Source organism: Ctenopharyngodon idella, chromosome 9 (assembly GCF_019924925.1).
Source record: "Ctenopharyngodon idella isolate HZGC_01 chromosome 9, HZGC01, whole genome shotgun sequence".
NCBI lineage: Eukaryota > Metazoa > Chordata > Actinopteri > Cypriniformes > Xenocyprididae > Ctenopharyngodon > Ctenopharyngodon idella.
This window is the reverse complement of record NC_067228.1, coordinates 6,797,866-6,810,713: the sequence shown is the minus strand read 5'-3', so window position 1 is coordinate 6,810,713 and position 12,848 is coordinate 6,797,866. Positions and strand designations below refer to the sequence as shown.

The 12,848-nt window shown below is 38.1% G+C and overlaps 1 protein-coding gene across 3 annotated transcripts in view; it reads left to right on the top strand.

Moving 5' to 3' along the window:
- The window catches only part of itprid2 (ITPR interacting domain containing 2), a 47,527-nt gene extending 35,035 nt beyond the window's left edge, over window positions 1–12,492 (top strand). For all 3 annotated transcript variants that reach the window (XM_051906939.1, XM_051906941.1, XM_051906942.1), the window contains 10 exons: window positions 586–646; window positions 1,485–1,573; window positions 3,166–4,716; window positions 5,363–5,437; window positions 5,901–6,016; window positions 6,938–7,085; window positions 7,909–7,974; window positions 8,084–8,479; window positions 10,871–10,999; window positions 11,573–12,492. In XM_051906939.1, coding sequence (XP_051762899.1) covers window positions 586–646; window positions 1,485–1,573; window positions 3,166–4,716; window positions 5,363–5,437; window positions 5,901–6,016; window positions 6,938–7,085; window positions 7,909–7,974; window positions 8,084–8,479; window positions 10,871–10,978 — 2,610 coding nt within the window. In that variant the 3' untranslated portion in view covers window positions 10,979–10,999; window positions 11,573–12,492. The remainder of the gene's footprint in view (window positions 1–585; window positions 647–1,484; window positions 1,574–3,165; window positions 4,717–5,362; window positions 5,438–5,900; window positions 6,017–6,937; window positions 7,086–7,908; window positions 7,975–8,083; window positions 8,480–10,870; window positions 11,000–11,572) is intronic.
- Window positions 12,493–12,848: the final 356 nt, after the last annotated feature.

Sequence of the window (12,848 nt, the reverse complement as noted above, 5' to 3'; positions counted from 1 at the left end):
CAGAGCTGATTCTGTTCATGATTCAGAACTCCTGTATTATATTATATTATATTATTATAAATGCATTGAACAGTCAAATATTAATTGTAAATTAATAGTAAATATATAATAATTTTAATAATATACTGTATATATGTGCAATTAATAATGGTTCTATTTATTCGTGTATCTTTATCTTGAAAGTCAATGGGTCCAATGTTGTTTGGAAGCCAGCGTTGTTTAAAATATAATTTTTTTGTGTGTGTGTTCTGCAGAAGATAGTAAGTATTACAGGTTTGAGGGTGAGTAAATGATGATAGAATAGTCTCTAATTGCTCTGTTTGTTTGAGCATCCCAACACAGCATGATATAGTAAGATTTGCTCAACCAATAGTGTGAGTTTGGGGTGTGACTATCTGTCTGTCAAAACCACCAAGTACTTTTTACCAGGTCATTTTATACGCTGGCCCTTGGTCATACCACATTTTCTAACAGTGGCTTATGAGCAGCATCATTTGAGTATCTAAAACTGGTGTAATGTTCAAGTGTGAATTTACTCTACTGTGTTGAAATCTGTCAGAATGGTAATAGTCTATTTCTTTGCAGTTGCAGAGTAATGAGGATGAAGCTCTTCCTGGTCCTGGCGGCATGTCTCGAGATGGCAATGGTGAGTGTGGACTGACTGCGGTTATCAGTCATGCTACCAGGAAACTGAATTTGTATTTGTGTCAAAGGCTATATGCAATTTTGAAGCATTCAAAACACAACATGTAAAAGAGATCTCTTAGCAACAGGTTTCATAGTTACTTTTGCAATGGTATTGTTTACAACATGACAATCTGTAAGATTTAGATTACTGTCCTAGGCAAAACATTTAAATTAAGATAAAAATGCTTTCTGACTCACACAGAATGCAACAACCCTTTGATCATATCGGGTTGTCTTTCCCTAAAAGAAAACAGAGGGAAAAAATTCTTATTCAAACACTCAACATAACTGTGATGTGTTATATCATGCTGTCCTATAGCCCAGCCCTAAAGAGCGAAGGGGACTGTAGTATGTCTTTTAGATACAGTATGGAGCAAGTCTGCCCTCGTGTGGTAGAATTTAGTAGATGTTCACTATTCATATACTGTATGTAGAAGAATTTTCTGGATTCAAGTTAATTTTTATATACATAAAATTGTTTGAGTCATAATTATGTTCTGTAATAAGCAACATTATTCTACCAAAGCTTAACTTGTATTGAAACATAGTTTTAAGTGAATGTCTTAAAATTGTGAATACCCAAACTTGTTAGTATTACAGTGAAAAAGTGATAGGAAAACAGACTAATATGTGGCAATAATTTACCATGTTCACCACACTGAACCAAAATAATGAGGTCTAAGTCTTAAAATTCATAAGCATGAATGGTAAACTGACTTTCATTTTGAGAAGTCTTCTACTGCTGGGAAATTAGTCATTCACACTCATTTTTGGTGCTCATGTTGTGTCTCCTACAGAGCGGTTATTGAGGACTGCCAGCCAGCAGTCTGACAGCAGTGGGTTTGCAGAGGACCCATCCACAGACGGTTCGGGTAACCACCTGAAGGTATGTGAGTGTGGGCATAACCATCTGGGCTCTCCACAATCTATGAATACAAAGCATGCAGTCCTCCTTGGGCCCATGTTTATCAGAATTTAGTTTGCCATGTTATCATAATAATTCTCTCTCTCTCCTCTCTCTCTCTCTCTCTCATATATATATATATATATGTAAGTTTATAGTTTGTATTTCATAAAACATACCTGCACAAAACAAAAATGGCAGACGTACTAAATGAAAATGCAAATTCACTCTCTGACAGTAAGTGGTGCTTATGGAACAGCAGCGATATAGCATTTCTCCTGTTCTCTAGCATTAGCGAGATGCTAACGGTCTAATCAGATTCAATGAACTATGCTAAAAGTGGTACCGCCAGACCCGGAGATCGGCTGAATGGATTCGAAAACGGTAAAAACTCAACTGTTTAACTCTAGGGGAGTTGGAAAATGAGCCTATTTTCAAAAAAAGTGGATTGTTCCTTTAAAAAGAGTTAGAGGAAAAGAAAATGCCATCGAAACTTTTCTTTTTTTTATCAAATAAGTTTTATTAAAAGACTAAAATTAAAATTTTAAAGAAGGATTGCAGTCTTACAGACTCTTTTACCTAAAATACAAGAACACAAGTCAAAATAGAACAAAAGACAGAGAGAAGGGGAAAAAAATAAAATAATAATAATAACACGCACACATAACACATCACCAACCATCCCTTACCAGACCTGTTTACATTAAATTGTGAAATATGGTGAAAAAATATTAAAATATTACATTAATAAATGATGCATTAGTCCATAGGGTTTCCATCAAGATAACAGAGAAAAGAGCGCCAGATTTTGTCAAACTGCTCAATTTTGCCATTCAAACAGTAGCGAATTTGTTCCAAATTAAGAGTGGAAGTCATCTCTCCAAGCCATAACTTGACCATAGGTACCTCCTTCTTCTTCCAGAACAATAGTAATAATTTCTTAGCTGTAGTTAAACTGTATGCAAGCAATTTGTGTTGTCCTCCTGATAATGGATGCCCATGTTCAGAAAGTCTCAGAATTATCAATGTTGGGTCGAGCTGCATTTGTACCCTAAATATTTCTGAAAGCACATCAAAAATTCCATTCCAATAACTCTGTATTCTTGAGCAAAAAATAAAACTATGGGACAAATCCGCATCTACTGAATTACATTTGTCACAAAGAAGTGAGATATTTTGGAAAATTCTGTTCAGTTTCTTTTTTGAATAAAGCAGTCTGTGAATGACCTTAAACTGAATAAGACAGTGTCTAGAATTGATAGAATGTTCATTAATATCCTTTAAACTCTTTTGCCATATTTCATCAGAAATTTCCACTCCGAGTTCCTTCTCCCATTCTTCCTTAAGAAATCTAGTAGAGGGAGAATTCCATCTACTAACTACAGAATTTAAAATTGTGCCATGTGCGTTCTCAGGGAAATTCACAAAACATAAATGAGGACAAAAAAAATGAATTGCTGGGTCCTAGGAGGTTAAAGATTGTAAAACTACAAATTGTCTAACTTTCTACATCAATTTTCCTAAGAACCAGTCCTTCTTTGGATAATGGAAGTGAAACTTCTCTCTTTTATTAGGTACAAGAAAGCTCAGACAGCTGTGATAGTGAAACTACAGTGACATCGCATGCAGGAGAAGTCAGCACACCAGTAGCATTGGAGTACCCCAACTTTGAAAGATTGCAGGCTGAGGAAGCCCATCCTCTGCCCAGAGGCACATCTAGCCAGAGTGAAGCCAACCAAGAAGTCCCTAAGATCACCAGCCTCCAGATTCCCAATCAAAACTCTGACAATATTAGCACCAATGGACCACTCCTTTCTCCTGACTCTGATAGGGATTCCATAATCGAGTCTGGTTCCAAAGCAGAAGAACCCACCACAGACTCTCCAGAAGTGGATTTGAGCGTGATGGTAGATCCTACAACAGATTCCATCTCAGATGTAACTCATGAGGGCAACATATCCCAGCCTGGTTTGGGCATGGATCCAGACTCTCCTGAAGATCTACATTCATCCTCTGGACCAGAGTCTTCGGATCTTGAACAATGCCATCCCACGGATCAAAGCAGGAAGATGGCCCTCCACACAGCCCATCAAAGGTCATCCTCAATGGACGAGGAACGTCCTGGCCGAGTATGGGTGAGGGACAATGACTTGCTGAGGGAAAGCTTGGAGAGGAATCCTTTAAGGAGATCCAGCTCCCTTCCATTGACTTCGCTCAGCCCGGCTCGAGTGGTCACCTCCATGCGCATCCAACTGGGAAAGGGTTCGGTCAAGCACTGTACCCCACCCTCGTATTCTTACCGCTACGAAGAGGAAAATCGCAGTGACCGGGAAGAAGTGGATTCCATCATGGAAGAAGATGAATTTGATCATGCCGGCAGACAATCTACACTCTTGAATTCTGCTCCAGCAGAAAGATCAAAGATGGATAGGGGAACACCACCACACCCTCTCAACATACCCCAACATCTGACTCGCTCTTCCAGCTCGCTTTATAGCGTCCCTGCCGACTGGCCCCAGAGGCCCTTGGGTGAAGGTCCAAACTGGAGCACATGTAGTGTCCCAAACCTTCCTCAATATACAGGTCCGCCCCACCCTCTTCCTCATCCTCCTCCTAATGGGTCCTTCTACTCTCCACAACACGGAATGGCCTACAACTTCTCGTACCCTACCAGACCACCCCACCACACTCCCTTCCAACAACCGCAGAGCTCGCCTTGTCCTCAGCCACTTCAGAGCAATACATTTACTCCACCACAGGGGGCGCCCTTTACACCCCAGCACAATATACATTATGCGCATCCGCACAGCACACCATACAACCCATTCTGTTCACCTTATAACGTTTCTCAGGGAGCCCCCTACGGCCCTTCAATGAACATCCACGGCAGCCCGTACCAAACTCACGTCCCTCTCGCGCAGTCCCACAGTGCCCCCTACATTTTGGGATACAACAGTTCTCCACATCACCCCGGTGCCCCCTACAGTCATCCATATTATCCATCTCCTAGCTACCCTTTCTCCTTTGGGACTCCTCCGGCACCCGCCCCTGTGATGGGCAGCACAGAGATGCAGCTCAGGAGGGTCCTCCATGACATTCGTGGGACAATGCAGAACCTTGGTCAGGTAAGAACTGCCAAAATTCTTTGTAGGCTATACTTGTGTATTACATGACCTGGCATGATTTTATATCCGAACGGTCTTAACCTATGGTAAACCTGGTTATTAATGAGGCTGTGCCTGACAAGGACGTATTAGTAACTGTTTGTGACTAAGGCGGAACGGTTTGATGGTAGAAATAGGTTAGTTGGTGGAGTTTTTCCTATAACACAGTAGATATATTTGCACGGGCTGGACTGTTTTATGTTATTTACACATGACAGTGATTAGGAAACATCAAGTAATGTGAAAAAACAGAGTGGGATGTGTCCTAAACAAGCCTAAATGAGAAAGAACATCTTATTAAGGAGTGTTTCTTGGCACAAGTTGCCAGTGAAGTGGAGTTTAATTGGTTCTATATATCTGTGTGTGTGTGTGTGTGTGTGTGTGTGTGTGTCTGCTGTCAATACATGTAGCCTCTGACCCGAAAACAGAGTTTTATATATATATCTACATAAAGTAGAACAAGGAAGTGTGTTCCGGTTTCTTACGAATCCCACCCTAAATGCAAATATTCAGCCGAGTCAGCATGCTGCATTATCCCGGGCTAAGTTTATACATGTATTTCCTGCATGACTCATAAGTCATAACCGATCTGTGGTTTTGTTGGCAGAGCTCATCTGTACATGGAGGGGACACACCCATTGACAGGATCAGTACACCACACTCTGTCCAACTGCTTTATGAGGTACATCATTTCCCAAAGAGGAAGCGGTCACATGCTAGATCATTTTCATAACCCTGAGTTGCATCAGTAGAAGCCTCTTATGAAATTGAGATTATCATATAGCTTGTGAAAGAGGTTTTTTTAGGTCGTTTTTAACCAGGAACACTTTAGTTTAGTGTCCAAGTCTCACTATTAACTAGTTGCTTATTAGCATGCATATTACTAGGATATTGGCTGTTTATTAGTACTTACAAAGCACATATTAATGCCTTATTCTTCATGACCATATTCTACATCCCTTAATCCTACCAAATGCCTACCCAATACCTAAACTTAACAACTACCTTACCTACTATTAATAAGCAGTAATTAAGAGCCAAAAGTCATGGTTAATAGTTAGTTAATAGTGAGAATTGGACCCTAATCTAAAGTGTGAACCTTTAACCTATTGTTAATGTCTGTACAAACCTGATGTCTGCTGCAGGAGCTCCAGATGAGGCGCAGGAGTCTGAACGTCTTCCGGACTCAGATGATGGATCTGGAACTGGCTCTCATGAGACAGCAGTCTATGGTCTACCAGCATCTTAGTCCAGATGAGAGGTGAGGAACAAAATCACAAGCCACGAAGAGCAAAGGTTTCACTCTCTGGCTCTTTTTGCCCAAATCTCTCACACTAAGATGTTCTGGTGTAGCAAGCCAAAAAATCGGGGGTCCGATTTTAATTATATTACAACATGTTTTTTGTATTGTCAGTGTTAATGTGTGGTAGGAAGTGATAAATTTTGCATATTGTTTTTACATTCACCAGTTTCTTTGACTAAAAAGAACAAACCATACATTTACCACAGTTTATATATATATATATATATATATATATATATATATATATATATATATATATATATATATATATAATTTCTTCTTTCACTGAATGGCTATACTATTTTGCTGAGAGAAAGGCAATAAATTGTCAAAGAACCCTAAAATGTAAATGAAACATACATGCTAATGATTTATCAACATATTAGTATGATTTCTGAAGGACATTGGACACTGAATACTAGAGTAGGCCTAATTGCTGCTGAAAATTCAGCTTTGTTTCACAGGGATGAATTACGTTTTAAAATATATGAAAATAGCAAACATTTATTTTAAACTGTAATAATATTTCACATTTCTGTTTGTACTATATTATGTTCCTGTAGCACCGAGCAGCTGTACAATTTGACCCAGAGAAAAGGCGGATGTAGCAATAAACTAATCGTCAAACAAAGAGCCCTAAAATATGTAAACAAACCATACCATACTAATGATTTATCACTATTGAAAAATAAATAATGACCCTCAGAACTGTACTGGCTGATAATAGTGTTAAAATATTGGTTTTCGCTATCAGCCGCAAGTCAAATTGATATGATCGCTGCACCTCTACTAGCGATTTACAGTACCAAGTATTTACTAACTGTCTGCAGAACTGATAAAAACTGAACTGTGAAAAACTTGAACCCTGTGGTGTTGCAGGCGGGAGGCGGAACAACTCCAAACACTGCGGACTGCAGTCAGGCAGGAGCTACAGGAGCTGGAGCTGCAGCTGGAAGATCGCCTGCTCTCTCTGAATGAACAGATGCGCAGCAGCTCCCAGCACAGCAGCCTCTACCGCCACCACATGGTCAGTGCCTCAACTGCCTCATGATAAATGATAAATAATGATGTGCTTAAACCGATTCTGCTTTAAATACTTTACCTAGAGTATGTTCATGTTAGCAGGTAATAAAACAAAACATGCATTTCTCATTTTTATTATAACCTCGTGAGGAATAAGTCTAAATGTGAATTCTAATGTGAATTTCACTGACCCTGATAGACTTAGAATAACCAGAAACAGACATTACATTGTGATTATGTAATATATAAAACATTGTTGATTTGAATTTTAGCAAAATAACTATTATATAGGCTACCGTTAGTGTGATTATAAAATGACTAAGATGTGGAAAGTTTTTATATACACTACTGTTCAAAAGTTTGGGGTCAGTAAACTGTAATAAGTAAGATTTTTTTATCATTATTATAACTATTATTACTTTTATTCAGCAAGGATGCATTCAATTGATTAACACTGACAGTAAAGGCATTTATAATGCACACATGATTTTTATTTAAAATAATTGCTGTTTTTTTTTACTTTCTATTCATCAAAGAATCCTAAAACCCAAACATATCCCAGTGTCCTTAAAAATTGAGCAGCACAACTGTTTTCAACATTGATAACAATAAGAAATGTTTCTTGAGAACCAAATTAGCATATTAGAATGATTTCTGAAGGATCATGTGACACTGAAGACTGGAGTAATGATGCTGAAAATTCAGCTTGCCATCAAAGGAATAAATTACAATTTTATATTAAATATTAAAAGTGTATGTTGCTCTCTTTTTTTTTTTTTTTCTTTTTTTTTTTTTACTCTTTAGTAACACATATGTGTGTCTCACAGGGCATGCAGAGAGGTAACAGCATGGAAAGCCTGTCTAATTCTTCAGCACTGCGGGCCATGGAGCCGGTGAGTGGATTATTTTCTTGTTACAGGGTGCTGTATCAGATATCATCATGCCTTATTCTACTCTCAGTTTCCTCTTACCCTTTATACATTCTTGTATGTGAATGTATAGGTGACAGACCTCCTGAAGGAGCAATTGTACCTTCAATCTGAGTTGGGATATGAGGCTGCCACACCCAGTTCAGGACGCTCATCGAGAGCATCCAGCCCTGGCAGATTCAACCGAACACTCGAGTCTTGCTCCCCTTCCCTGCAAAGAGGCAGCGTTTACCGGGCCACCCTCAACCTCACGCCCACCGTCCCTCCACGGCCTGGAATGGAGGTTCCTCGGTCTGTATCCCCGGAAAGGATGGAGCCGAGCCTGACACCTACTTTTTTGGAGTGCAGCCGAGATGAGGACGAGTCGTCACTGGATGGTCGCAGGAGCAGAACAACGGATGATTGCAGTCCCACCGACTGGAGGAGTAGAAGTAGAGGAAATGGTGACCTACAACATCTTATACAGGAGGTGAGAAAACTTAACCCAATAAGCGGACTGATGTACAGCTTTGTCAATGGCAATATGTAAGGGATAATGTACACCAGTCGGTTGTTATTTGCAAAACAAACCCCGACAGGATGATCAGGACCCTGAAGGGGTTAATTTTGTGATAACTGGTTGTATGTACAATGTACAAATGTATTGACTTTAGGTAAAAATTGTATTGACTTTAGGTAAAATATATTATTAACTCATTAAACGCAAAGCTTCCGTGAAGAAAAACTGTTCCTATCAAGCAACTTTGAGCCAGGGTTACTATAGTTAACTGAAGCTAAAACTAAAACCATAAAAGTAATCTAATTTTAATTTAACTTGACGTACTGTACTAAATTAACTAAAACTGAAATACACAACACAACAATTACTAAAACTTTTACTAAAATTAAAATGAAAACGGAAGATATAACAATAAGAACTAATTCAAAATATTAATAAAAACTATAATAGTGTCTCAATGAACACTGCTAACAAACAAATTCAAACAAGACGGACATTTAAGGGTTGATTTATTAGACAACTTTTCACTACTTAAATAATGACGGGGACATGAAATATTAATTTCAGAAGAAACTGATGAAAGAGAACTGTTATGTCGGAAAAATAGCACTGGGTATGGAAATCCAAATGTGCCATAATAATACATTTGTCGCAGCTGTCCCACTTCAAGCTTTGGGCTTTCTCAAGCCAACATCATAGTTTGTTTACGAACTTTAGCTTCTAGTTATCTTATCTATTTGAGTAAACAAAACTATCATTCCTGCAACAAGAAGAACACTTCAACAATATTACCGTAGGCCTAATATTAATACAGAAGTCCTCTGGTTTCATTTTACAGTAAATACAGTTGGTAACTGAGGCGCAAGATGGCACAAGCTGCATTTGAATGAAACGAGAGAGATGACATCAAAGAAGTGCTGGCCTCGGATACCTGGATGAGCAGTCATTGTACACTGTTTATATTGATGTCGTTAACAGGGAATAACTGACTTCGAAATGTTGTGATTGACCAATCAGAATCAAGCATTTTAGAGAGCCGTGTAATAATAAAAAATATCCGACAGCTAAATGCCATGATTGACCAATCAGAATTGAGTACTCCAGAGAGACATGTAAGAAATACTGTTCGATTCTGCTAAAGAATCTAGAAACGATGATATGGAGAGACAAAAGCAGCTTGTGTTTTCTGTTCCTGTCTCAAAAGAAAGTGGAAAAAGCATGTTTGACTGTGCCTTTGGCACCGTTTGAGCGACTTCTTTGTAGCCGTAATGGTTTTTGGTAGTGTGTGTGATGATTGACGGATTTGCTCATGAAATATCATGCATCAGTTTAGGTGGATTTACAAGTCCGTCATGATGGTCCAGCAATTCTGATGCTTCTAAGGGAAACTTGGACTGAATTGGTTCCTTGTAGTCACCTGGGTAATTTCAAGGCCTGTGGAGTGATGTAACAGCCTGGCAAGACCTGATGTTCCTCATCAGCGTGTCAATATGTATTTGACACTTCACAGTACTGCCAGTTCTTGGGATTTCATATATGGAAAAAATATTTTAAAAAAAAACTGTTCAAATCATTTAACATCATTGTCATTGTTGCTGTATGACAGGTTTACACATGTATTCTATATTTCTATGTATTCTATAGTCTATATTTTTCAGCAGTATGATTATGATAGTAGTTTGGCTGTTTTCTGAATAAAAACTGTAGCTTTTCTAGTAACAAGCTTATAGGTCAAGAAAAACAAGAAAATAGGTCACATCTGACTATAAGTTGCACTGGGTCAAAATTGCATTGTTCAGAGAAAAAAATAAAATAAGTGGCATTGGTGTATGTGTCACATTTTATTATTGCATTGAGAAACTAATGTAAAATACCAGTAAATAAAACAAAACATTTACAAACATTATAAACACTAAACATGTTTTTTAGTTCTCCTCACTCCTTAAATCCTTTCAATTTAACAGTATTCAGGACACTACAAAAGTAAGCAAATTTATTTAAAGAGAAAGTAAAACTACCAGCATGTGGGAAATGTGCTATACAAATAAATTTACCTCTCACATCCGGGACGAATCCAAATTTGTGCACTTTGTACATGTTTTGCATACTTGATGTAAATTGCATTATGAGTCACTTTGAAATAAAAGTCACAGCATGTTTCAGATGATAATAAAAACGTGACTTATATTCTGGAAAATACAGTACTCTTTTTCACAGAATAGTAGTGGCATCATCATCAAATGTTCATGTAAACAATTTGTGTCTCTGTGCAGCATTTAGGTATTCTTACTTTATATTTAGTGTTTTGATTTTCCTGCTTTTAATGCAGTCTAACATAATTTCTTTTGTATCCTTCCGCAGATTAAAGATAGCATCGCTCATGAAATCAGGCAGGAGATTGTGAACGAGCTTCTGGCTGCTGTGTCGCCACAGAGATCTCCTCTCCCAGCCAGGAAGCCCCCTGCGTAGGCATCATAACAGAGGATGGAGGTTGGTTTGATGGATCACATTATGTTTTTGAAAGATGTCTCTTATGCTCACCAAACCTGCATTTATTTGCATATATATATATGTGTGTGTGTGTGTGTGTGTGTGTGTGTGTGTATGTATGTGTGTATGTGTGTGTATGTATATATGTATGTATATATGTATATGTGTGTGTGTGTGTGTGTGTGTGTGTGTGTGAGAGAGAGAGAGAGTAGGGGCCAAAAACTTTTCATAGTAATGCTGTATTTCTTGAACCTTTAAGGATTCTGAAATCTAAATATAGACAGCATATTAAGGCATCATAAGCATGCAGCGTTACAAAATTGTAAATGTTTTCAAAGATACCTTTTTTTGGCATTTCATTGCAAATATTCTTGATATGGAATTGTGATGAGCTTAGGGTAAAATAAACCTGTACTGATAGATGGTTTAAAAATGTACTGATAGATGGTTTAATATAATTGAAAAGTTCTCTGTAATTTTATGCTCTTTAGAGTATCAGAGTATATGCTTTAGAAGGCAGTAGGCATGTTACAGTCTTCTCAGTCAATATCACTGTTTTGTTTCCTTCTGCAGGTGAAGAAGAAGTGAATCCTGTGAAATAGTCGCAACGAACACTGGTTAAAGCTTTGCACTGAGAACGGCCCAGCACCTCTTTCTGGTTCTGTCTGTGAAGCCCTTCCAGACTCGAATGCTTCTGGACTGTCGAGTTGCAGCGAATCTGTTTATGCGTTTAAGTCCAGATTCCACATTTGCAGCGGTTGAGATCTTCCACTGTCCAAATCCGCAAAAGGGCACATGGCTTACTGTGGCATCCGTCTGGTACATATTACAGAAATGTAATGAATCTTTTGGGATGTATTTAAGTATGTGATGCAGGTCTTGTCGAATGTTTGCAGCAGTTGAAAAGACTTGTGGGTGACTAAAGTTTTCTGTGCGAGTGTGTCTTTGTCTGTCTAGGACAAAAATGTCTACTGTAATCAGACTTGTTTTCTAATTCAGCCTCTGTGAGGAACTAACTGTGCAATACATTTCACTTTTTTCTCTCAAACTTGAACTGACCAATCACAACTACTGTTCTACTCAAAATGCACACAGCTGTCTTCATTTCCTGTTGATAGTCTATCACATACTGTATGTATAGATAAGACACTTAAGCCTTCAGAGCACATTCAGAAACATTTTGTCCTGTGAGAAGAAAAAGCACTAAATTCCCTTTATATAAATGTACACTAGCACGCTCTTAAAAGATTTTTTTTATTCTTAAAGACAGCAGAGGATAGTCTGTCAAATCTGCTGTCTTCTGATGAGGATTTAAAGTGTTCGACTTAATTTTCCTCAGTGTGAATGAGTTTTTTTGTTGTTGTTGTCTAAGATGTAATGAATTGTAATACTAATTGATTTATGCGACTAAGGGGATGTGTTCCCTTTCCGCCTGGGATGCATGAGGGATAATCTTTAATGCAAATCATTAATAAAGATTTATTTATTTTGTACGTACACTTGCCGAGTCATAATTTTGTTTGGGTTGTTGGAGATGGTTGGTGTTTTTTTACTGAACAAAATACTGAATGTTCCTGGTTACCACAGAATTAAATGCTTATTAATCTTGTCCTTGTAGAATTACATCCAGTTTTCAGCAATTAAACCTTTTGAGCGAGATGCGCAAGGATGCCAGAAAGGGACTGTGCACATGTAGCAAACACGTTTTAACTAGCAAGTTCATCCACCTTGAAAAGTAGTCCTGATGATTTAGACACTTTTATAGCTCTAACACTCAAGTTTGTACAGAAGAGTTCATATAAGCTTTTTAAATATTATGAGTATGAGCTGCACACTTCTGCTTTGAAAC